At 44.9% G+C, this 26,933-nt stretch overlaps 1 protein-coding gene across 1 annotated transcript in view; it reads right to left on the bottom strand.

The window, feature by feature from the left end:
- Positions 1 to 2,006: 2,006 nt before the first annotated feature.
- The window catches only part of LOC104528219 (kalirin), a 53,364-nt gene continuing 28,437 nt past the window's right edge, over positions 2,007 to 26,933 (bottom strand). The window contains exons 17-27 of the mRNA XM_010172157.1: positions 23,656 to 23,779; positions 22,244 to 22,303; positions 14,601 to 14,628; positions 13,981 to 14,152; positions 11,751 to 11,872; positions 10,000 to 10,131; positions 8,046 to 8,210; positions 7,080 to 7,158; positions 5,648 to 5,848; positions 4,583 to 4,721; positions 2,007 to 2,552 (exon numbers count right to left, since the gene is read on the bottom strand). Of these exons, the coding sequence (XP_010170459.1) occupies positions 2,007 to 2,552; positions 4,583 to 4,721; positions 5,648 to 5,848; positions 7,080 to 7,158; positions 8,046 to 8,210; positions 10,000 to 10,131; positions 11,751 to 11,872; positions 13,981 to 14,152; positions 14,601 to 14,628; positions 22,244 to 22,303; positions 23,656 to 23,779 (1,768 nt within the window). The remainder of the gene's footprint in view (positions 2,553 to 4,582; positions 4,722 to 5,647; positions 5,849 to 7,079; positions 7,159 to 8,045; positions 8,211 to 9,999; positions 10,132 to 11,750; positions 11,873 to 13,980; positions 14,153 to 14,600; positions 14,629 to 22,243; positions 22,304 to 23,655; positions 23,780 to 26,933) is intronic.

Here is a 26,933-nt window from a genome sequence, read left to right as displayed (position 1 = left end):
CTTCTGACTCTGCTCACCCTTCCGACTGTGGCTCCCCGACCTCAAGGTCTGTTCTTGTACCGCGTGCACATGGTGCTGAACAGTATTTATTTTGCTACGCCTCCTTTCTTCTCCACTAGCAAAATACAGACCACTCCAATGTACTGATAGAGCAAGCACAAAGAGAAGGGCCAGGTCTCCTGCCTGCTGCAAAACTGAGCTTGGAGGTGGATCAAAAAAGGGCTAACAGAGCCCGTAGAGTTGAACAGCACTTGCAGAGTATCTCCACCACCTGCTGCCAGAGACAGCTTTTGCTCCTGCAGATTTACTGCAGGCTCACAGTGCAGTTACTTCGGTGGTGAACGGAATTTGACTCTTGCCCTGAAAAGAGAGTCAATACTGAGCACACATGGTCAGATCAAGCCCTTTTCCTTAGGAAAACCTTTGGTAGCAACTGGCATTTCCCATTGCAGGCACAGCAATGGCACTCAGCACCAAGACAAAGTCCTCGCTTTCCCCGGGGAAAAAAAACAAACTCTTGAATTGTCAGCCTACAGGCTGTGGAGTTTTATTGTGCAGCAGCAGGATGGGGAAGCCCCAGCTGGGGAGGTGGTTCCCCTTCCAGTCCCACTGCTAGAGAGGAAGATTTGGCCAGCCTACGAAGGGCTGATTTGTCACTGCAGAGTCCCTGTGTTGGTTATACTTAAGGCTGGCTCCGTCACTGTAACATCAATATGATGATGTTGCAACTTGGCTTGCAAAAGAGAAATGTTTTAATTGTGAATATTTTTTATTTTTTTACAAATTAGGCTTGGGACATAAAAATATCCTCACGAATGCTTTGGTGATGAGGTGGCAAGGGCGGCTGAGAGATATTTACAAGTTTGGAAATTAAACAGATGACATACTTTAAACACTGAAAACCATTTTCAAGCTGTAAGCACAAGGATGAACTCACCACTCCTACTGCACTCTGAAAGGCTTAGATGGACTTTGGGCCAAGCAATTCTGAAGCTAGAAATGGAACAGGATCCTTTATATATATATATATTTATATATATGATACAATATATGTATATTGAAAACCTGTGATAGAAAAAAATGTCTTCATCATCATCATCATCTAGTTTACAGATACTGCAAAAATTGGACACAGCCTTTTCTCAATGCACAGGTTTTGCAAAAGATTTCTGTACAGTGTTTATAAAATGCTTTTAAAAAACCCATCATAGTCCCATTGTGCTTAGTCAGAACCAGCTGTATACTCCGATGACTCCATTGCCTTAATCATAGCTCCGAAAGGTACCGCGTGTTGACTTGACACAGTAGAAAACCCCAGGGATTACCAGGGCATTTTAGTCCCAGCACTACCATGCAACGAGAGCATATCTAAGCCACGCCACTATGGAAGCTGATCCCGCAGTGACTAGGGCCTGATGGTGCATGTCCTACGCAGGCAAAGTCCCCACTGAAATGATGGCAGACCTGGGCATACGGAGGGTGCAAAATCCATCTGTTAACCTGGAGCAGGCTTTGCAACGATCTCAGCAAAAACTGACTCCAGTTCAGTTCCGTAGTACCCGCTAAAGTCAGCCCAGTCTCACTTCCCCTACTATCCTAACTCCTAATCTCTTGTACATTTTGAAACCAGTTCAGCAAGATCAAGAGGATTTCTTATAAGGCTGCCTCACAAAGATTAAGGCAACTACAATTTTGGCTCTCGTTTCCAGTTGGTGTTTGCCTCCTGCAGTCCTTTTTTGGTGGTGGATGTGACAACAGCACACGTCCCAGGATGAGCCCACCAAGGGGAGGGAGCGAGCACCTGCTACTGTTACCCCGTTTGCTTTGGTCCCGAGAAACTGGGCAGGTGCCACCACCTCTGGAATGGTTTGTACCCTGCAGCTGGGGAAGCCACGTGAAATGCAAACGCGGAATAGGGGACTATGTACAGAGAGATCTGCTTTGTGCCTGCTCGGTCCCTGCACTTTGCCTCGGGCCAGCAGTGTAGGACCCCAGGGATGGAGGTACTACGTGCTTGGGTTCAGCCTGCTCATCAGGAAACTCTTGATGCTGGGGATGGGGTGCACATCGTATTGGTGCCTGCGGCGCTCGATGAAGGAAGCCAAGCGGGATGTATCCAGTGGGATCTTGGAATAGCTGCCATTGTGCGGTTGCAGCCATGGATGCTGTAAACAAGTGGCTGCTGTTGGCCTTCTCCTGAAGTCCTCCTGGAGGATAACATTGATGAAATCCCTGGCAGCATGGCTCACATCGGAGAAGTACTCGGGCGGGAAGCTGAAATCCACTCTGCACACATTGATACAAGTCTCCTCTCTGCTTTCATCCAGAAATGGAGAGACACCACTTAACATGACATAGGTGAGGACCCCAATGCTCCAGATATCTGTGCTCAGGGAGACAGGAAGGCCTTGGATAACTTCAGGAGCTGCGAACTCTGGGTTTCCAAGGAGGTGGTGGACGTGGTAATGACCTGTGATCTGAACTGCATCTTCCAAATCAATGATCTTGACACGAGGTACTGGGATCCTTAAATCAATGAGCAGATTTTCTGGCTGTTTAAAAGATAATGACAAAAACTTAATTGTATTATCTTTTTGTAAATAAAATGTGTAGATTTCATTCTAGATAAGCCCCTATCCAAATATTTAGCTTTGCTTTTTAGGTTTAATAGCCAATCAAAACTCACATTTAATCAGATGTAGGGGGTACAGATCAGGAGAGTGAATGACAAGGAACGAGCTCAGCTGCTCCTTGCACCGCTGTAAATTTGGATCAACGCTGAAGTTGCAATGACAACATCCTCATTTTGCACTAGAGCAACACACTGGGATTTTGCACGTTGCCCCAAATACTCAGAGTTTATTTTCCCAAACTAATCTCTACAGATTAAGAGCAATGACAGATTTTTGAATTTTGAGACAAGACTTGTGTATCTGATCAGTTTATTTAGATTCCCTTTGTTTACATGACAGCTGGCTACATAAATGCATGGAACTTGTAGCAGAAATATTCTTCATGAAGTAAATGTTCACCTTTGCTCCCATGACCACCTGTGCTGGGAGGGACTGTGGTGTGTGCCATCACTGCTGCTGTCAGCTGACAGGGATGGAGCTGCCAGCGTTCCCTTATAAACACCAGGACACAATCACGCCTTCTAAGCCAGAGTGCACTTGTATTTCATCCCAGTTGGTTTTCCCTCTGTTTTCCCAAGTCTTTTAACATTTAAGATCTCTTTCTCTTAGTGGGCGATACTGATCATTGCCTGTATGCTGTTCTGGGGACTTAGAATGGAGTTTGCTTCCTTTATTGGCTCTGAGATGGTTTCTGAATTTACTTCTTGCACACTCTGTAGACTCACTTTTCTGTCCTATAGCCCCTCATCCTCATGCATATTTTCCTGCTGCCTCATGGCTGTATTTATAAAGCAAAGTTCACCACACTACTGTTGGAACCTCTCTGCTTGCCCTTCTCTCGTGCCGTCTGCATCAACAAAATTAACATGTTCTTGAGCAGGAGGATCCTGGGACAAGACAGTTCATGGCTAGGTCTGCTGTCACTACCACTGCATCTCCTGCTTCCCACTTAGCAACAGAAGGTGCTTTATTTAGCATCCCTCATTCAGAAGAACTGTAAATAGGTCACAGAAAATTGGCTTCCCACCTTGTTTCTGGGAACTATCTTATGATCAAATAGAAAATTCAGTGCTGTTTGTTACCTCCAAGTGATACCTACTTTTTGACAGGTCCTATAAACACGGCAGAAAATACAAACAATCTGACTGAAAGAAACCAAGATAATTCAGCCTTTTGGGACTAATGCTCACATAAGTTACTGTACAAAAGGAATCTTTTATTGTAGTGGCAGTAGGCAACAGCAGAATGAAAGCATCACTTCATCTGACATGCCTGGGGCTTGGAGAGTTGAGAAGAGACCTCCATGGAGCTGGACTGTCCACTATACAAGAAAGTTAAATTCATCTCTCATTCTCCATTTTTAATTGGCATTTAAGTCTGTGTATTTCCCACCCAGTTTCCCTCTCAGGCTCTGTAGCACAATGCAGCGTGCTGCTTTCCTTTGTCCCTTCCAGCCCTACCCACCTCCTGCTGTCCCACACCCTCATCTCCCTTTGCTCTGGGCTCTCCAGGGCACTGCTAAGGATGTGAGGGAGATGTGTTCCTCCTGGCCTGCCCTGCCCTGAGGTGCCCGGGCACAAGCATGCTCTCCTGAAGGAAGCCTGGTAGCTAAGTTGGTGTGAGCCCAAACCATATCCTGTGGATTTATCTTATAATTTCCCTTCATTCAGGTGCTAGTGACATCTCACTCTTGTCTCAGGCATCCTCCTTCTCCTTCATTAAATCCAGAAAGCCCTTGAGAACAAGGAAATAGTGCATCTGAAGGAGGAACAAGACCTTGTACTGCAGGTCAGTAAGTCCTTTCTCTGGTCAACAGGTCTGAAAGATAGTGCTTGTCCATTTAGGGATCATCTCTTTGGGGTACAGACTGCACCTCCTCCTTGTCTGTGCAGCTGGGAACTCTCTGTACCAGGGCACTGAATAATAGCATCATTCTCTTTTCTTCTTACCTTTATGTCTAAGTGTGCCACTCTGCAATTGTGAAGATACTGCAGGGCTTCCATTGTGTCTCTAATATAGAAAGCGACTTTTTCCTCCATAAGTTCATCATGGTTCATTAGATAATCTAAGAGACGACCGTCATCCATCCTACAAACAAATCAAACCCTGCACGTGAAAGATCATGTGGTATCTCTAGGAACAGTTAATATTTAAAAACAAAATTGCAACAGAAACATCGTGACCTAAAAATGGAGGAAACTCAAATGCAAGGTTTGATGAGTATTTAATGGTATCTCGAGATACTGCTGGCCATGGAAGCAGTAGAATGATTAAACCTCAATTGTTCTCTCTGGTCCCTGAAAAGTTTAGCAACAGTCACAAAGTAAACTCATTTGTTTAAGGATTAATTCAATAGATGGAGGCAATTCCTTTGAAAACAGATCCTCTTTGATTATTTGGTTTCATCTATTTATTTATAGAACTAATTGCATCATGCAGAAAAAAAAACACTGACATTTTTAGCTGGTAATATGTTCTGTGGGAAAAATAACCCAATAAAAGTTTTCCACCTAGTTTTATTTATCTATAAATAAAAAAGCAAATAGCCCAAATATACTTTGTTTGATATACTGTAATGAAATATTTTGGATCTTTGTTGCTATTTCTCCTTATAGGGGCAAGCAGAGTTGTTACACACACAGCTCTTTTTACTAAGAAGTATTAGAAAAATGTAGGCTTCAATCTAGTGGAAATACATTTATTCTAATATAAGAAGTGGACAAAACTGCCCAAATAATTCTGATGCTGTTCAGTGGGACAAACTAACAGCTGATACAATTGCCCAAGCTTCACCAGAGTAAAAAGCAGTTTTATTTGTCCCTCTGAACCTTATTTACTCTAAAGAAAAGGCAGTGGAGGCTCAGCAGAAAACAGCTGTTTCATTTGATGTCACAATCAATAAAGAACAGATGACAAAATCCCTGCCCTGCTGATGTCAGGGTGAATTTTATCCTTGGCTTTAACAGGACTATGATTCCTACCCAGATACTTGAATTCAATCTCCATGTACTTACAGTTCCAAAACTAAGATGTAAGAAGTAGGAGACTCGTAGGTATCGTGGATAGTGATGTACTGAGGATGCTGTAAGTGCTGTAACAAAGCTGCTTCATGTGCTGCCTGCTCTTTCTTTTTCATTTTTTTACTAATGAATTTTACAGCGACATCTTTCCGGGTGGCTTTGTGAACACATTTCTTTACGATGGAGAATCGGCCCCTGGAAAAAAAAACAAACAAAAAAATGCCACACCAAAAAAAAAACCCCAACCAAAATAATGAAAGGGCCTCATGAATAAATCATGCCTGATTTTCAGTGCAATAACAGACTGATTTTCAAAGTGTTATTTGATTCAGTGCATTAATATTTCACAAGGAATCAGATTTAACTTGTTGTTCATAACCTTTTCCAACAAACAGCCTCTGTCTCTTACCCTGGGTGTAGAGATTCTTTGGGGATTAGCAAACACTGAGAGCAAACGGTGTCACTTTGCTTTGTGCAGCCATACTGATATTCTCTAACAATCTCCCCCGGGTTCAATTTGCTGCCACTGTTACAGGTTCTGTCTCTTTTTTTTTTTTTTTTGGTTAAGGGTTTCTTTTCTCCAGTTGCTTTAATAAAGAGCCCAAACTTTCTCAGACAGCTACAAGAGAAGCCTTGTTAAATAATCATTAAGCAATCATTTTGTCTCACTGTTTCAGGTACACAGTAAGGAAAAAAACTGGCGTGAAAGCATTTAGGAAATTCATACAGACTAGTGCCTAGTACCATTCCTGAAAGTAAAACTACTCAGTGACACCATGTGCTTGGCCTCTTAATAATACATTACTCTTCTTCCTACAGAACCAGAGAGACTCCTACCCTTTCAGCCCCAGAATTACTCGCCTCTCATCTCTGAGCTGAAAAACTAACTGCATTAACCTGAATTGTTTGCGTGCCCCTTATCTGTTGCCTGCACAGAGCACCAAGGGCTGACAATGTCTGCAGGCCCTATTTAGGCTCCTGTTCAACTGTCCATCCCAATCAGCAAAGCGCTTCGGCATGTGATTTAACTCAGTCACATGCCTAAGTGCTTCGGCAAACTCAAGTCTTTGAGGTTAAGCTTATCCAGAACCAGCAGATTGTCTTAACTTCAAAAGCTCACATCAAATCAGAGATGACAGAGCAGATACCAGTGAGAGCTACCAGTGGCTGTCAAAGATTTGGCTGCTTAATTGTTCACAAGTTTGCCAAGTTGCAATCCTCAAATCAAAACTGATCTTGAAAAACAAAATTGAGTCAGTATTTTAACCAGTCTGTATTTTAATTAGTATTTAATGTGCAGTGCTCTTTGAAAGGAGCAGCAGTTTTCAAGCTAACTACAAAAAGCAACCTAAAGTTTCCTCCAAGGAAAAAGCTCCAAGCCATTGTTTCAGTGTTTTATTGCAGTGATAAGCAGGATTAATATTACCTCCCAATCTCATGCAGCTCTGCATAAGCGAGGTCAAAGTTTTCCTTCCACGAAATAGTGGCACCATCGGCAGCAGAGTCTTTGAGAGAGCAAAGTACATTCAAGAAAGCATAAAGTTAAAGACAGTTTCCCGTGGACTATAAATGGCATATTTTAAAATTATGTGAGACTATATTACTTAAACCAGCAAACATTACCCCTAGGAGTCCAGTTTCACACTTCTCAGGCACAGCTCCAATGTGCTGGATCACTAAAAGCCAGAACTCCCCAGAGGAGGGTATGGATAAGTTGGATTCAAATCTGTCCTTTCAATTTTGGGCTGAAAAGGGCCACCTGGACAGTCTTAAGGGTATGTCTGTGTGTAACTGAGAGGTTAAATGAGCTCTTGTTTCATCCAACACGGGCTCTCTAAGCCAGTCACAGACCTAGTTATGCACTGGAGCTGCCAAAAAATGGGGAAACGAGGGCTCTGCTCACCGCGCTGTTGTGAGTGAGCTGTACCCCACACTGGGGGCCCACCTCCATCGCAGCCTTCCTGTGCCAGCTGCATTGCTTGCTGGGGTAAGTTTTGCAAGCTGACTTGCAGACCCCAGCTGGGCTGCCCAGCAGAAGCCCCTGGTACTGCCAGCATTGCTGGAAGGCAGAGGGCACACCAGGCAGGACATGGAGCCTGTTGCCCAGAGATAAAGAGAAGAAATGGTCTGGGGATAGAAAGCAGGGACGTGCTAGGAAACAGCAGTGGCTTCTGTGGCAGAGGGAGGCTGTAAACCTTGCTGGAGGAGCAGGCATGAAAAGCCTTTCTAGTGGCAGGAGTGGTTCTGAGCATCTCCCAGGCTTTTTCTTTTATTCCTACCAGCTCCAGGATTGTTTTTATCAAGACCCATCAAAGCACACATCTGCCTCACCATACAGACCACACAGGTGGACACCCACATGCATCAGCCCCTCCCTGCTGTGCCCACTCACCGTAATCCGGGAGCCTCACGAATTCAGATGGGTCACTGGGCAAGCTGATCCCCCAGGGATTGCTGGCACTCACTCGAAACTGATACTGGCAGCCTGGGGCCAGGTCCTCAATGACGAGGTATGTGTCCAAAGTTGAGGCTACTGACTGCTGCCAGACCTGTGAGCCTGCATTTCACGGAGCCAGAGAAGGAAAGATGAAGGAATCAGTCTCAATACATCAACTTAAGCAAATGCTTTCTCTGCCCAACTCATGCAGTACCCTGGGAGGTTAAAATGCACAGGGTTTTTATAAGGCAGCGTTATGGCAAACTGATGTATTTCTGTTAAACCAGAACTGGACCACAGGAAGCTCTTTTGTGTTGCAGCCACCTTCCAGTCTGGCTAAATGAGGGAAGGAGGAAATGCCCCTCACTTGACCGATAGCAATGGAAAAAATGCAGCCTGGGGACAAGCTGATCTCTCCAGCAGTCTAGCTGTGGCTGTGTGCTGCAAGCAATGTCTCAGGGCAGTGTGATAAGACAGGAATGGAGGGCTGATTTGATGACAGCTCTGCTAGGAGAGAAACAGTAGCAGAAATACTGCAAAAAAAATATATGGACGAGGGAGTCCCGGATGAAGCTGAGACAGGGTGTCAGTGTGATCCAAGTGCTTTTGCAGATGAAGTCTTTTTCAGAAGACATGGTGGCTACAGTGAAACCCGGAGCTGCAGGAGGAGAACCAGCTTTCTGAAACTTAGTATGAACTTTTTGCAGGTGAGCAGGATTGCAGCAATGAAATTCGTGACTCTGTTGTGTTTCTGCTCCAAACAGAAACAAACCCAACCATTGTTTAACCTGTTGGATCCAAAGGAGCAATACTTTATTCACCTGCACAGAGTCACAGGACAGAAAAGGACCCCTGGGACACTGAGCCCTGTCACAGCCTATGATTTATTTCAAGAATATATACAATTTTATTGTCTTTTAGTAAGTTCAGGGCTTTTTACCTTTACATTATTTACCATGACCCATATATTTTGTACACACTGTGAGCAAATTCTGATTGTCAGGTGCCACAAGGTCAAGGCTGGTTTTACAGGGAAGAGTCAGTGATTCCTTTGGAATAGGGGGAATACTGGAAACTGAAAACACTGCTGCTGTTTTGCTGTTTGTTTTGATGGCTGTTGTGAATAGAAGAGCTTTTATTCTTTCACAAAAATGCCAGTCACACTGATGGCACAGTGAGGGTCAAGGCAGAGTGTTTGCTAAGAGAAGGTGGAATGGTTAAGTTTGATGGAATATGATGGAATAATAATATGATGGAATGGTTAAGTTTGCACATTCACTAACATGAGGTAGAATTTTTTGAAGGATGAAAGGGAAAAAAACAGAGGCCATATACCTAAGGGAAAGTTCACTGCCCATGGACCCTCACACCTTTGCAGGAAGAATGCAAAAAGGGTGTGAATCTTTTCAAGAGCACATGCCTTGGGAAGGCATATTGGGAAGACAGGGCATTTAACAATTATTCAGTTCTTCAGGGGAAAAGGATGGTTGGATTTAAGAACAAATGGATTTGACAGCTGAGCTTGAAAAGTATGTGGGGATCTGCAACTCTATCCAAATCAAAAAAATAATGAGGCTGCTTTGCTTTTCCATTCCCGGGAAACAGCCACCAGAAAGGATGGATAGTGTGGTGGTAGCATGCAAAGGATGAAAGGATGCCTTAGTGATGGATGTATTTTAGCTTAGCACACTTTACTTGCCGTAAGTGATGGAGGAAACAGAAAGGTCTGTAATATATGAAAAGTTGGCCTAGATGACAGAAGGGCTTCTTTTGGCCTTAGACTTTGAGATCTGTGAGCAACAGCTAGTGGCACCCCAGTGGTGGCAAGGATGCTTTTGGGACATGTTGTGTTGTAAAGGAGACTTTGTTCTCATTCTCCCAGCCAGTGAGCACAGCTCAAACCACTTACCTTCTTCTCTGTACTCCACAGTGTAGCCTGAAATGGTGCAATTGCCTGTACTGGATGGAGGTAGCCAGCGTAGGATCACAGAGGTGCAGCTTCTCTCCTGAGCAATGGGGCGATTTGGCGCAGCTGGGACACCTTGGGAAGAGAAAACAAGCACCAAGTCCAGCACCACATCAACAAGTGCTAGTGCTTTATTCTGAAGATCAGGTACAACAGGTCACTATGGGGCAGCTGCGCCTTGCAGAGGGAGTGCTCTGGTTTATACTGGGCTACCAGCACAACCAGAGGAAAGGCAATGTCACAGTCCCATTCACCTACCACCATGGGTCTGATACTTCCATACTAGCAGCTAGGAGAATCATAGAATCAGAATGGTTTGGATTGGAAGGGACCTTAAAGATCATGTAGTTCCAATCCCCCTGCCATCAGCAGGGACACCTTCCACTAGATCAGGTGAGAGAACCATGCTGCTTAAAAGCCCTGCTGCCTCAACATGGTCTCACAGTACTACTACAGCACAAGGGGAATTTCTTCCTGCTCACAGTGGAGAAGTGCACCACGATGCCCCAGCGAGCTCCCTGCAAGACCGGCTGGGAGAATCACCCCTTGGGTGTAAAGGATCTGTCCAAGCTCAGCTGCTGTAAAGGCAGAGCCTCTTTACCTGCCACCTTCTGCTGCTAATTTTTTGCTCCAGCTCAAGATGTGACACAAAGCTTGTGGAACCAAGGAAAACAAATATTTCCGTGGGCTTCACCAAGCAGTGAGTGAGGTTCTGGAGGTGGGGAGGCAGTTACCCTTGAAATGTCCAAAAACGACACAAGCAAGGCCTTCAGAGAGCTTCTATGCGTATGGCACCTGGTATGTTTGGCAGCAGACTGACAAATGATCAATAATTCTTCTGTGTTTTGCTCAGGGCTCCCTTCAGCACAGGAGTACTTAGCGCAGCCACTAACTTGCTTGGATAAATTGGGGAAATTATATCTCTAGGGCAGTATGTGAGAACAAACAAATTGACTTCTAAATGCTCATGACACTTCTGCATCTGTAAGTCACCAGTTAGACATTCGTCTCTGTGCTGTCCCCTTCAATGCACCAGGCACCCCTCATCTCTCATGCTAATAGATCCCTTTCCAGAGCTGGAGGTCATGAGCATCAATTTACCATTTCATATTAATTTCAATTAGATGGGTCACTAATTACAGCGCTGAGAATTCAGGCTCAGAGACACATCTCCGAGTTGAGTCCCTGCAGAATAGCTCCAACAAGCCAAACCGTACTCTTGCCTCCTCCATACCCCACAGAGATGGGGAGGCTGAATATTGGTGTCACTGGATCCCAGGTCCCCCCGCTCCAGGCAGACCCTAAAGCCCAGAGCACCCTGCGGGCAGCCAGAGTGTCCTCCCCCCAGGGGCTCAGCAGCCCGAGGGAGCTCAGCTGCCCTGTCCGACCTTACAGAGCCCTGGGAAGCAGTGCTGTGAGCAGGATACAGGAGCTGAGCCAGCGCCAATACATTTTCATTTCCCAGATGTGATGCTTATGATCAGATGACTGAATCAAGTGCAAAGAGTCTGCAATGCCTTCAGCCATCAGTGGGAGTCTTGGCTGAGGAACGATTGTATGATTTTAACATCTCAATTCACCTGGCACAGCTCCATGTCTGGCTGCCTTTGCACCAGTTATTCCTGTGTGGTCCCAGCCCCCACCAAGGGATCCCATACAGGAAAAATCCTGGGTGTGAGGGTCAGATGGGCTACCTTGAACTTTGATGGTTGCAGAGGTTGATGCAGTTCCGTGTTCATTGGTTGCCACACAGGTGTAAATACCGCTGTCCTGAGGCATCACATTGCAGATCTTCAAGGTGAGCTCCCCAGAGTCACTGTGGATGCAGGAAGCCCTGATTATAAAGTGCTGCTTCACTGATACCAGTTCCTGTCCTGCCTCATTGCAAACACATGTGCACACAAATCCTGTCAACTTATTTAAAGGAACATCCCCCCAGCAATCTGGTACCCAAATACAACCCCTCCGTATGTCAGGATTGGGCCATTAATGAAACCTGCCAGGCAAATCTACTTGTCTTCTGTGGCCTTGGAGGAGATGGGGAAGGATCACTCAAGCAGCAAGCAAAATCCAAGAGCTGAACATTTGTTGTGCCTGGGCAGAGCTGGATGCTTAGACTCCACGTATCTAGAAAGATTTCCCCTTTTCCTTTCCTATCTCGGGTGGTGCTGAGCTGCTGTGCCTCTGCAGTTAAGACCAACACACGCTGGACAAATTGGGCTTCCCACAGATGCAGAAGGCAGTCACACAGCACAGGGTGCCTGACATTTCTGGGGAGCTTCAGAATCCTGGAGCATGTGCTGTTGATTTAATGTGGCTGCCAGGCCCCCAGTCGGAATGCTGGCCATCTCACAGCAGCTAGGGATAAAGAATGTCAGCGCTGAGTTCATGAGAGACACTCGGTCTTTGGGCCAATCTGAGAAAACAAACAGCTCCACCAACTAATTTATAGCAGGTCTGTACATAGTTGTTCACATTGCAGTTTTCAATATACAATGTAAGGGAGTTGGCCTGAATTGAAGGGTTTTGCTTATGTAACTGCTTTAGCTGTACTGGAGACCCATCTTATCGCCAACAATAAATTCCCTTGATGGCAAAACTAGACTAGTTCTTGAATACATAAGCTATCAGAAACTGCAGAAGGACAAGGTTGCCAGTGTAACTGCCTGGACACTGCGACTTTTGCTGGTCTGACTATGCTGGTTTAACACAGGACAGAAATATCCCCTTCCCCCACAATCTGGACACTCATGCCAGCAAGATTTGTAAGACAGCCACTGATCTGCTGGGCCTCTCCTTGGCAGGCAGTGTCTTCACTGAAAAACAAATACAAGTAACAAGACAATACAAGTGCTGATAGCGCACAGGCAGCCAATGCACAGGCGAAAGACTGTGATGGAAAACAGAACCCTGTATGGAAATATTCCCCCATCCCAACCCTAGCCAGAAGCCTGAAGATAAGGCACTAGCGATCTACTGAGTCACGGCTAAAAAGACAATTCTGGGTGCTCTGGGGCAGCTGCACAAGCCAATGGTCTCTGAAGGAAGCTCTTGATCAGATGTAATTTTTTTTTTATTGAACATGTAAAATCCCTTCTTCCTAGTGTTCATTTTTATCTTTCAATGACTTTGTATTCCCCGGATTCATCTCAGCCTGTGCCAGAAATGCTGAAAGGTTCGCATGAAAGATTGCCTCCCAGAGATTTCCACTGCAGTTTAACCCAAATCACTTATATAAGCTGCAGATGAGCATCCAGCAGCAGGCTGTTACCTGACCTGAATTCAACTCCAGATCTTTTCGGATATTCCCAGTGCTTGTTGTAAAGATGGTTTTCTTCCCCCCTTAGCTGGGCTGAGAACATCATGACAAGCATCTTTCTGTTCAAGCACAGACAGATGTAGCCTTCCCAGGAGCACACGTAGGTTTTTTTAGGAACAGCTGAGGAAAGGCTCAGGAAAACTGTAGGAGTTACGACCTCTGTCCATGAGAGGAGAAAACGCCCAGTGAAATATGGGTACTGCAAGCCAGTGAGGGTTCGCTCTGCTCAGTTCCTGTTCCTACCAAAGGTGAGTATGGCATCAAACTTAGGCAGAGGAGCCCCAGCAACACAGAGGCAATATTAGCCAAACTAATATGTTGGAGACATTTCAGCTCCAAGCTTGCAGCTGGCTGAGGAGGTCGACAGGAGCAAGCTCACCTCTGCCAGCAACATGCTCTGTGGATATACCCTGTGTCAGCTCGGGAAACAACAGAACTACTCAAGCCCCAAAGTTTGACCCTTTCGAGCTGACGTGTGGTGTAGCCATGTGCCAACACACCATGCCAGACTTGATTAACTGAATTTCTAATGAGCCTTCTAGGCTGGCTGGTGCCATATTTGAGGGCAACATGACCATCATGACCATCCACAGGCAGGACCTTACCAGGATGACACTGTGTAAGTGGCCGTGCTGTTGTCATTGTCAAGAATGTTTTGATCTGGTCCTTTCCAGGTTATAGTCGGTTTGGGCCGTCCACAGACTTTGCACTGCAGCATTACTGTGTCCCCTAGCAGGCAGGTGATGTCCACTAATGGCACAAGAAACTCTGGAGCCACTGGAAAAAAAACATGGGGGTACACACATGACACCTTCTTTAATCTACAGGTGAGGATGTTCCCCATACAAGTCTAGAGAAAACATTACAGGGCCAGTTATGGGATCTGGGTCCCAAACAGCTGGGCATCCTGGGACTGTTACCAAAACTCCCCCTTTGCTGTTGACAGCTCAGCAAAGGAGGTAGCGGGGACTGTCTGCCCTCCCAGGCCTGTGCTCTGGCAGGAGGGCGAGACTTTGTGAAGGCAGGTTTGGGGGGTTCAGCCTCGCCTGCAGCCCTGGGCTGTCTGAGCCCAGCAGCCAGCAGAAGGACTGCTTTCCCTGGGGGGGGCACCAGCCCCGGCCGAGTGCCTTTGCTGTAAACACTGGTGGGTGCGGAGCGGGCTGTGGCACCCACTTAAATCACAGCTGCTGACGTGCCAGTCAGTGCAGAGCTGTCCTTAACTCACCTTCTTGAATGAAATTGGGGTTGATTATCTGAAAAATACAAAAAAATAAAAGCGTTCATTTTTCTGGACAGTGACAAAGAGACATCTGTTGTCACAAGGTACCGACCGTGGTGAACCTGACCAGGACTGCAGACGCACTGACTGGTGGCCACAAGCAACCTCTAGCAACCGGCGGATGCAGCAAACTCTAGTGACAACTGAACAGGCCCGTGCACAGCTGGGGAAGTAAATGAAAGCTACAGCTTCTTCAACTCCGGATAGAGCATCACAGGTAACACACACAACACTGAGGCTGAGGAGGGTGGGCGTGCTGTTAATGATCAAGACATTAACTCTTTTCTTGCTGGAGTTGGTTTGTGCACCCCTGTGCCCAGCCCCAGCCCCAAGTCACCATGCACCTGGGGTGTCTCACCAGCACTCTGGCCACTAACCAGCTTTGAAGAGATGTCTTTTAACTTCTGCTCAGCTTCAGGGAAAAAAAGGTAAAGCACTAAAACAGAAATACTGGCTTCTTTTTGCCTACTAACAAGCATCAGCCCTGCAACAGCTCTTGGTCTACCACAATGAGTGAAATTTCACTCTTTTCACTGGACTGCTGGAAACTTTCCAACTTGAACCTAAGTTTGGATAACTGAGAGTTCTTTTATCTAACTAATTAATTGATCAAGTCAACAAAGACTTGAAAAGCTACTGTCTCGCCATGGCCTATATATGCCAATTGCCTCATGTAACCCTGGAAGCAAAGTTAGGAATAACAAAGACAATGCCAATAAGTTCTCACACGTGGCATCAGCCCTAACTACATAGTGGTGTACAGCACTGTAGAGGTTTTAGCCTCATTAACTGTTTTAATAATCTCATAAAGCCTTGTTATCCAAATTCAAACGAATAATTTGATATCAAGCATTAGAAACACAAGTGTGGTTTATCTTGCCTTAAATATCTTTGTTACTATCTACTTCAGAGCTATTTTGAAAGATGCCAATGAAGCAGTGACCTAATTTGTGGTCTGCCAAAGCTGATTGGAGTTTATGTAGTGGCTCAGAAATGAGGCCACAAGGCAGAAGCAATAATCTTTCAAAATAACATAGATACATCTTCAAGATTTATATTTATCTTTTGGCTTTATAAATAGTTTTCCAAGGTGAATGGCTCAGGGTGCCATTCAAGGAGGCACTTGAGCATATTCAGGTTCATCTTTATTTCATAGCCCTTCTTCATAGCCCTAGACAAACCTCTGGTACCAGCACTGAGACCTCAGGGTCTGTTTTCCCCCATCACCACCAAAAAGGCCGAATGAACCAGGTACAAGGTGGACTTGCCACTCCCAAAAGTTCAGTTTTTCCCTAGAGAAACATACCTTACATCAGCAAATTCCTTGCTACCTCAGACTGAGACTATCCTTTGTCCTAGCAACAGGCAGAATTTGATCCTTCAGGACACATCTACAGAGAAGACAATGTTCATGGTACCATCTGAAACAACTGGTCAATGGCAGTGATTTACACTCTGCACTCCAGAAATGAGTAGAGGCTGCTGCTTGTGGGCAAAACAAGTTTCAGTTCCTACCATGTAGTCAGTCAGTCCTAAAGGTTTGTACACGGTGGGCAAAAGTGTGATGGTTTGGACTCTCAGATGCTTCCAAGAGTGCTGAGATTTCAAACGTTTCATTCTCAGCATCCTGGAAGGAGCTAACCTCTGCCTACATCCCTGAAGAAGACTCTCTGATGACTATGACTCTATTTAAGGCTTCTTTTTTTTATTAAAGCCATGTTGGGAGGCACCTCTGCAGTGGGGAGGGGGCAGATCATGCAACCCCTGTAATGGGATGGCTTGGCTCAGCAGCCAAGAGCCTGAGTGGGTGAGGAAGCCAGTCGGGCTCTTTGGGTCTTGTGTTAGGTCTTCCTCTTCATAGTTGCATTTCTTGGCCCTGGTTTTGCTTGGGAAGCACAAGGTCCCATCTGAAGAGTGCAGCTGGGCACCAATGGCAGGATGTGGACCTACAGCCAGCCACCCTGGGAACCTCTGAGAGGGTGAGGGGCTCAAAGGCAGCGATTGCTGCTCCACAGGGTCTGGGACCCACACATGGCCCCCTGGATCCTGCGGGCAGGAAGAAATTGGGGCACAAGAGGGCACTGGATGAAGAAGAATGCCTTCTCTCCCACCTGTGCATGTGGAAAAGGAGATGGACCTTGGTGATTAAGCTGTATGGCTCACACAACACAGCAAAGGAAGAAAAAGCTGTTCTGTGATAACCATCGCTTGCCACTCTTCACTCAGTGACACCATCAACTTCTCAGCTTAGTACCCCAGGCATCAGCTCATTTGCACACACATCTTCATTTGTGTAGTTTTTGCCTTAACTGGAATAGATACCTGAAGCTCTCTGGAATAGATGTCCTCTGAAGCTCTCCCCTTCCTCCCCTGCAGCATGCACTAAATTCCCTTATTATTCACTGATTTCCCTCCTTGTAGGACTAGATATCAGGAGAAAGAAACAGTCCTAACACTTTATATTCATTTTATAACTCTAAAGGATTCATAAGAAAATGCAGCTACAATGATGAATGTAATGGATATATCTATAAATAAATAATGCTACATTTCTAATGACTTCCAAGGCACAATAATTTGTAATAATTAATTGCCTTACCAATGTTTTTTATCCCTTGTTCACCATGGGAATATTAGAAAGAAAATTACCGCTGCTAGGTAATATTGGAAGAGTCTACGGGTAAAATTTACATTTCCTTTGCTAAAACTTCATCTGTTAATTACTAAAATGTTACCTAACAGCACCCCCCCAGCCATGTCGCAGCTTTTGCATGCTTTTTGCAAGTTTAAAAGCCTGTTTGCAAGAGTAATGTTTAAGTGCTACCGAAGAGATTTAATACATCACTTAATTAGGGAACGGGATTTCATCTACTTTGAAGGAGGGGGGTCAAACAACAGGGTGAGAAGTGCAGAAATAGGAAAGCAAAGGTTCACAGCCAGATCTGCAGCTAGAAGCCATCTCCACTAGTTCAAATGTCCGCTCCCAGGCCCCGGGGGTTTGCTGGCTCTCTCTGCAGGCTGGCCATGCTTCCAGCCTATGGGTGGATGGCAGGAGATGACAGACTCCACAGAATTCTTCTAGATTAAGTGCAAGACCTTTGGAGATGATTTCTTCATTTGCCTAATAGGTTCTTAATCCCCATGGGTGGAGAGGAGAGCTCCAGAGTGTGGCCCTGCTGCCCTTGGAGGACAGGAGCTCACGTACCGCTTGCCTGCACAGCCTCCTGCCCGTGCTGGGGCTGGTTTCCCTTATGGATGGACTTGCCAAGCATCTCCCAGAGCCTCTCGAAAATGATGGTGTGTGCAAAAAGCTGGAAAAGCTGTCAAAATCCATACAAGTAACTCCTCCCGATTCTCTTCCTCTTGCTCAGGACTCTCACAGAGAGATGAAAGCTGGGCTGCATTGCTCTACAGAGCAGAAATCCCTGCCAGCGAGGGGCCTGGGGGAGCTGCTGGAGACAGGGTGAAGTGCTGTGCACTGAGGTGGGGACTCCGGGCAGGGCTGTGCAGTTTGGAGGCTTGGGAGCCAGCATGCTACACCTGCGGCACACAAAGCTGCCAGAGATACTCACAAGGGCTCCAAATCCAAGGGACTTCTCTCTCAGATAAAAGGAGGTGAAAGACAGCCCTCTTCAGCATCATTTTCCCCATGTTAAAGCTCCTGCTCACCCTAAGGAGATCCCTCACAAGCCAAAGGGCAGCGGTGGTGTTTGTGGGGGTGATGCCGGAGCCCTGGCTTCTGTGTTCCACTCCTGCAGGGAATGCTCTGCACTGCTTTGAGAATACCAGGTGAAAAAAACTGCTGGTTATGTGGCTTTTGTGGAGTTTTACTTCTCTCTGAAAAGCAACACGAGGCTCAGCCCATGAGGTCATGTTATAAAGATAGAAAGGCAGCAGGAGCAGCAAAGTCCAGTTGCAAAGTGACTCCAACTGCCCTAATTCTTATCAAGAGCTTATCTTTCATTTGTACACACATGCTGTGTCTGGTGGGGAGTGGGAAACAGTTCTGCAATGCCAACAGCCAGTCTTGAAACGCCCTTCAAGCGCAGCTTGGCTGCCGGGGAGGGCTTCTCGCTTTGGCCAGGGTTTGCTTCTCTGTTGTGGAGATGTCTTCACCATGCCTAACCCACCTTCCTGGAGGAGGCATGAGCCCAGCTCAGACACGTGCAATGCACAAAAGGGCCCAGTGGATCCCCAGATTTTTCCAATGCCACATTTCAGTCCCATTTTAAAGGAAACAAGAGAGACAATATTTTTTCCCCCAAAGTAAACGCTAAGCTGCAAACCAAGCCCTCTGTAATAATATCCATGCGTAATCTAAACAGTAGAGGGCATGTTTACTCCAAGACAAGCAGCTCAACATTTTGTAAACACTTCATGGCACTTCTTGTTCACCCAGTTAAAATAAAATATTGCCACATTTGCACATGCTGGTAGCAGAGTCAGCAGCATGTTCCTTGCTCCCTCACTCAAAAAGAAAAAGGATTCTTAGGAAAAAATGAAAGGAGTTACAGAGGAATTAAGCCAACTCTAATTTGCAGGAAAAGATCAATCTGTCTCTGACTAGGTCAACTTCTACTTTGAGACTTTTAGGAGGACAAGTTCACAGTGTTCCCCCCATTCCCTCCTAAAAAAACACAAATTAATAAGAGAAATTTGCTGATAAAAGGAGCAACTATGTATCCCACTGCATGTGGATAGATCTGCCAAAGGGAAAATACAGTTCAAAATGGGAGAAGGGTATCTGATGAAACATCCCATGGCATCAGCCTTTTGGTGGGGATGGAGGATGCCTTCTGGCACCCAGCATGGATGGACTCAGCTGCCTTTGAGGCTGATGGAGAAGCCATAAGGGACGCTGACTCTTGTACATGCATCTGTGCAAAGCAGGAGTCCTCTTCCCCATGTCACAGGGGACCTAAAGGCTGGCGTGCTCCAGTGGCTGTGATATGTCTCTGGTACTCCAGGCACCATGTTGTAGCACTCTACCCCCTTTCCTGCAGATGAGGTAGGTCACCTCTTCCTCTTCCAAAAGCTAAACCACAGCACCCGTACTGCCAGCTCAGGCTCCGTCACACCTGATGAGCCACCTTTCTGGTCAGGCAAACCCTGGCCACTCAGGGCAGCAGGACAGTGGTGTTGCCCATGGAGGCCACCCCAGGGAAACACGGGAGGTTCTCAGGACTGTACTCATTCATACTGTGATAACAGGCCAGGAAAGGCTTTCTTACCAATATTGTAGGAACTCTTGCAAAGAGTGTATGTTAGATCTGCCCTGGAGATGGATGACTCAAGGCAGGAGGAGAAGGATTTGCCTAAAGCACTTGGGAATTCTTGGCCTGAGCTGAGTGTTGACTTGGAGCCAATACTGTAGCCACCAAACCTTTACTTACTCAACTACTCTGACTGTGGGGGTGCTAACACACTATTCCTCCCTACAGTATGTCTCCTGGTGCTTATCTTGTTCTAAGTGTCTCTGAGTAGTTCTTAACATGCTAAAATGTCATAACTGAAAAAAGTAGATTATGAAACCCAACTGATGTACCTTGGCAATGTCCCAGCTCACTAATTAACGATGGCACTTCCACTGACTCAGGGTGGGCCTGGACTTCATCTCTCCTTTGCACAGCTGAGAAACTGGAAGAAACACTAGACACTCGGTGACAGTTGTGTGTTGGTCAGGATTACTTGTAACACACTGTAGTTGGGAGTTGTGCTGTGCAAAACAAGACATCTGGACCCATGTCAGATCCCTACATGTGAGGTCCACCCCAAAGCCTGAAAGACCTGCTGCTGAATTTAGTGACGTTTACCTCAGTCAGGTTTTCTGACTACTGGAAGAACATTCAGTTAGACAAGAGAGGTAGCCCGATGGGATTTGCACAGTTGACCTATGATCCCTTCAGCAATAGCGAAACCCCATGAAACATTACGACACAGAATTGTAGGACAATTAGTTGTGTCATTGTCCAGGACCCCAGACTTGGGTGTGGATGACGTTTACTGATTCACAAGGGCATACACCTTCTTCCCAGAAGCGGAGCTACCTGTCCCTGTGCAATTAGCTACAGACATGTGGAAAGGGAGTCTCTGATCTTTCTTAAATAGAGGTTACTCCTGTCCTTCACATGGTTACACATGCTCCTTAAGTGCCTGCTCCTACACTCACATGCCTAACAGGTAAGTTGCACCTTCTGTTTTGTGAAACAACAATGCCAAGCAGAAAACTAGGGGAAAATATTTCATTTCCATCCTTATGCACTTTCATTAGACACTGATAAACAAAGAGAAAAGAAACAGCCACAAAGAGATACTATTTCTAGTCAAAGTTACAATGAATGGAAAGTTCTCCAGGGCCAGTTCTCCACGTCCCTATGTAAGCAAAAACACAGTAACGGCATTTTATTTTTTTAAACACTCAAAATTTCAGTTTCCTGCTCTCACTGTGTATGTTCTCCACATTTCTTTCTGTCTGTGTTGCCCCTTGAAACAAAACAAAGGCAAAGTGCTTCAGAAATCTGGAATCTACTGAACAGATACGTGGTATTTTAGAAATAGCAAGCAAAGCCAGACCTGAAAGATCACAGTAGCTGTGGGACATCATGGATGCTATGACCAGCTTACCAGCTTCTTGTGCAGTGAGTAGGCTGGAGGTAAATTGCACTGACATTTCCAAGTAATTAATATTGGCTGTTTTGCATTTAGAGACTGCTCTGTCTATTCCAGCACAGGAGGCTGGGACGTGCGCGTTCTCAGGCACGATGGGAGGAAGAGGGATGTCAGGGGTGACAGTCCTGTAAGAGAAGCCAGGTGACCTGCTCTGTTATTACCTGGCTGTAATAATAGCTACAAACCACTCCGCCTTAATGACACAAGGAGGTCCTCATGCACCTCTGAATGTTGACAGCAAGGACACAGCTCTCATACCAGCACTCCCAGTGCATACAAAATTGGTCACAACCTGAGCCAGGTGTGAGGACAAGTCTTCCCCCTCCTTGGGCAGCCAGTCACCTATCTGCATCAGCCTTGTCGGTGATAGGGATACAGTCACACAACCAGTTCTACCACTCTCCTTCAGTACCTTATAGAAATGCAATTTCCCACTCTGCTAGGAGAAAAAAGAAACGTTGTCTTTTCTGATCTTCTAGATACTACAGAACACCATTTGTGGTGCAACAAGATTTGCTCCAGCAATTCATAACACCAACGTGACCAGCAGCTCAGCATGTATTGCCAGGGCAAGGGGTGTTTTTAGTATAGAAAGCAGCTATGTTTATCGGCATTTGACATGCACATGCATTATTGTTTCATTGAATGAGGTCCCAGGTGGGAAACAGCGACTGAGGGTGGCTACGTGAGCCTCCAGCTCAGCAGGAGCTTGTTCCTCCTCCACTGTTTCCACCACAAAGGCAGCGCAAACTCCAGCTTAACACCTGGCAAAACCAGAACTGGTGCTTTGTGTGACTCATGCTTAATTGGCACACATGTCCACCCACGATACAGACCCACCAGCTCCCCTTTTGGCAAAGGCATTTCAAAATGGTACATGTTCTTGGGGAAAAAAAAATCACAAGGATGATTGTCTCTACCTCCATGCTAGTATTGGGGTCAAGGTCATCACACTCTGATTCCTCTGAGCTGTTTGTCTCCTTGTTTGGCAGCATGAAGAGGAAGAAAGAGAACAAGAGATTAGAAGAGAGGTTGGTTAGACAGGGCAGAGCAGCACAGGAGTTGTCAGCAGCATGGAAACGGCTAACAGTACAGAAAATGCTCTTAAATAACGAAACAAAACCCAAACTAACAACAAAATGAGGGAAGCAAAGGCAAAAACATGCTTTTGCCGAAGAAGAAGCAGTGATTCTGCAAGTCGTTCAGGTAGTAAAAACAGCAAGGAAGCAACAGGAGGAAGAACTGTGGCCACCATGCTGGAGCAACCGCTTCCCTCACTCCCAGCCCTTCCCCGGCTGAGCGCAGGGCTGCGCTGGCAGGGCTGCTCCCTCTGCACATGCCATGGCTATGTCACTAGGCCTACGAGACAGAAAGCCTCTGCAAAGGAAAACACTTAATCACGGGCTCTCCTGGAGAGGGGTGGATCCAAAGGACATGCTCAAGTGCTTTCCTGAGTCAAGGCTGGGCTTTGGTTGTGTCAAAGTCACAACAAGTGTTTGCTTGCCTCTGTTGGGAGGGAAAGCCCCAGGTTAGTCCTGAGCAGGCCTCATGGTCGGTTTATAGGGGTGGATCCTCTGAATTGGAGCACAGTAGCCAGGCACCCAGAGGAGAAGATGGAGCTTAACTCCAAAGTTCTCAACATTTTCCATACTGGGAGATCTCAGAGAGAGAGAGAGACAGACACACACACAGAGACACACAAACCCTCTCCTGGCAAGATCAAGTCAGCATCTCTTCCGTCTCTGATAATACAGAAAGGAAAAGGTCATTGAGACCATCTCCCCTGACATAAAATCTTAAGCGTCTCAAGGTTGAGAACACCTTATCTTAAGATGTGGTGAAATATTGGCCTAAAGAAAACTCATCAACTTCAGTAAAGCCATTGTCTCACCCACTGGCTCTCTTACCTCTGCAGCTGCTCTGATGGAGCTGCAGATTGGGCTACATCAGAGGTCAGTAAATCACTATTGTTCCAATTTTAAGAACAGCTATTGAACCTTATATACATTTTTTGGGGTTTTTTTTTGTTTTTTGTTTTTTTGTTTTTTTTTTTTTTTAATGAAGATTACTTACTTGCATGTGGGATGCCAGGAAAAAGAAAACGAAAAACAAAGGCTGCATTTTATCTTGCATGCAAAAATCCTGCTAAAATGGATACTACAAAAAAAGAAGAAAAAAAAGATAACTAAAGTGGAAAAAAAAAAACAACAAAAAAACTGAAAACCAAACCCAAAATTGCTGCCCCCTCCCTCTCTCAGGAGGGGATGCTATAGGGGCTGAAAAGGATGGGAAGCAGGAGAGCAGCACACAGCTTTCAGATGGCCTTACTCACTTTAACAGAGACTTTGTTCCCCAGAATATCCTTGGATTTACGTGGCCCATTAGCTTCATTTTTGCCACTGCTCTCCTTTTCCGCCCGTTTTCTCATGCGCAGGGTATGCCATGAACATGACTTCCTGTTGTACCAAAAAACGCAGCAATCAAACGGCAAATCATAGCAGGAAGGAAGGATTTGGAAAGGGGAACCAGCATCCACATTTGCGATTACTGCAATTCCCTAGAAGGTGAAAGCCACCGGAAAAATGCCCATCTCAATCTGAGCAATGAGAGTTGAAGTTAAAAACCAAACCAAACAGTTCTGCGAAGCAGATGTTGTGCCACACTTGCTGTTTAAATGTATGGAGTGGGAAAAAAAATGCCCATGATGGAAGCAGGCAACTAGAACTTGGTTATCTGGTTTCAGGGACTTTGTCTTGCATTGCCACAAATAGCAATTTATTTTATTTTACTACAGTTAAAAGATCAATTTGGTCCTTGGTCTCATTGGTTAAAAGTAGTGAAACAAATGTAAATACATGAGAACAGTCTTAACAGAATACTCAGTAGAGGATATAAAAAAATTTAAGAAATTCAAGCTGTTTCTCTGTACATGTTGCACAGAACATGAACAGCTCAACAAATAGGAGCTACATCATTAACTTCCCAAGAGGTAAGTAATTTCCTAGAAAGACAAGCTCTGCTGTGCCTCTAAACCAAAAGTTTCCCATCTGATTTTGCCAATTCGGTTAGAGAGAACATCAGTCAGTCCATGGTTTTTGGCTAGCACCACAGCAGGCATCATTTCCAGTACATTTTTCACCTCTCATTACTGCTCCTATGACCTTACTCTTGGAAAAAAAAAAAAAAAATAGACCATGTCACCCTTTGTAAGAGCAATGCTGTGTTGACAACAGAAATTGCACATCAAAGCAGACATAAAAAATTAAGAAGAAACAAAAGAGTTCTTAATATGGATTTAATTTGGTTTAACTAGTGGACAGGTTCGGAGGATATTTGGGAAGGGGTATGTTATCCAAAGCAGAAAGCTCTCAAAACAGCAGTGTGATGAGCTGGGATCCAGGTTCAAAGCATCTGCCCACCTTTAGGTCATGCAAATTTGATTTGCATGTTTAAGCCCAATGTTTGGCACGTGTCACGTCTACAGTACCTTGAGACATTTTACAAAGCAAGTTGCATGTAATCCAACGATCACCTGCGATGCCAATAAAACGCAGTATGTTAGCAAGGTAGGACTCAAAGGATGCCCCACACAGCCGACGCTCCCCCATGGACACTGCGTCTGATGCCTAAGCGGTTTTTGCTTATACTTCAGCACCTGATAGGAGCTGTACAATAGATCAAATTAAAGAAAAAGTAAACTAACGACCTCCCAGCAGCTGTCTGCGCTGACACAAAATGGAACTGGGTCATATCGACTGTTTTGGCAGCCAGGGTTAATGTCTCCACTGTCAACGGCTGGCACGAGCAGTCATGTTTGAGCACAAGGAGCACCAGGGCACCCTGCATGTCTGAGTCAGACAGTAAGTGTTGTCTGATATTTGGGCGTTTCTGGAAGAGGTCCAAATTAGATGTGCAGAGCAGGGGAAGTTCTCCAATGTTTCAGGACTGTTACGTTTTCCTTTAAGATATGGTAAGAGTCAAGGAGGTGGCTGATGAACTCCCTGACCTATCTGTGAATAATAGTGTCAACACTACTGGATCGACCACGTATTTTGTGTACAGTATTTGTCAACAGAAGAAACAGTTTTATTACTTATACTTATTAGTCAACATGATCTGGCAGGCTAAACATGGTTGAAGACACCCTGCTCTAGGTAATTTTTTCCCAAAGGACTTCCATTATTCAAGCATCTTTTTGGTTTCAGGGTTGTTTTAGCTGTTTGAGTCTGAAAACATGATTGATGTAAGACTTTAAATCTCACTGCAGTGGGGAAGAGAGAAGTGCAATGCATGTATCTTTCATTTTTTTTTACACCTTCCTGGCCACAGTTCATACGACTACATAATTTAACTGTACAGCTACCATGAAATCAGAGTCTTCACCGGGAGCCTGATGCCGTGGATGAATGTAGGGGCATGTGGTTGTGTATTGTGGGTTAGAGAGGAACCCGGGAATGGCTGCGGTGAATGTGTAAGAGACGTGCTAAGAAATTCCTTTGGCTTAACATGCAATTCATAGTAGCATTCATTACTGATTGACAGGTCAAGTCATCATTTTTCTTAACTGAAACTATAGCAGAGATCAAATTATTATTTTTAGTGAATCTGTCACAAAATCTTTCCTTGTGTTCAATTCTGCACCTCGAGGTACTCGTGTAAGGTAACACAATTTGCAGCATACATCATGCATTACCATCTAGTCATTTTAGATGTTAAAAGAAATCAACAGGTATTACTGAAAAGAGGGTTGTACCTTCTGTATTTAATACCAAAAAAACACTTTCTTGCATTAGTCATTTCAGACTGACAAATTTCTAAAAATCAGAAAAGAAAAATATATATCCACACATTTGTTAAATAAGCAACAAAATGTTATAAACAAAAAAAACCCAAACCAAAACATAACCAAAAAAGGGTCAAACTAGTTCTTTTACCTCATTAAAACATGCTCATGGTGAAAATTTATTTTACATATTTAAAATAGTACATTTAAAATTAGTTACATTACAAGTACAATGATGAACATTGCGACTATCCATTATATTGCACAACCTGACTTCATCAATATGAGTTTGTTTCTTTTTTTTTTTTTTTTTTAAATAGTGCAAAATACTTTATACAGGAATGTACTTGGATGGGGGTCTTGCAAACCAAAAAATATATTACAAAAGTTACTGCGAACAGGAAAAAAAAAAAAAAATCCAAACCAAACCAAAATAAAATAAAATAAAAAAAAAAGATACAAGCTGTACAAGGAAATTGCCATAGACAACAAAATCTCTCCTCCTTGAGAAGCGAACCTCAGTCCAACACAGGGCCTGGATTTTTTTGTGGGTTTTTTTTTTTTTTTGCTAGATGCTGTTATAACCAATAGATAGATTAGTAACTTAATGCAACATAAATATAAGTCCAGTCCAAGCAGGTCCATGTTGGTGTAAAATGGTGTAACGTAAAACATTTCTGTAACCGTCTATGGTTTTATTTCTCTCCAAAGTATAAACAAAACCCCACAAAATGAAAATAAGCAAAACCCGAGCTATCCACCATGGCTGCCCGATGCTGCGGATTGACCACTCAGCTTGTTCCAATGGCACTGTAGATAAAAATCAG

The sequence above is a fragment of the Antrostomus carolinensis genome, unplaced genomic scaffold (genome assembly GCF_000700745.2).
Source record: "Antrostomus carolinensis isolate BGI_N321 unplaced genomic scaffold, ASM70074v2 scaffold13557, whole genome shotgun sequence".
Lineage (NCBI taxonomy): Eukaryota > Metazoa > Chordata > Aves > Caprimulgiformes > Caprimulgidae > Antrostomus > Antrostomus carolinensis.
Note: the sequence above shows the minus strand (reverse complement) of the source record. Positions and strands in the feature narration are given on the sequence as shown.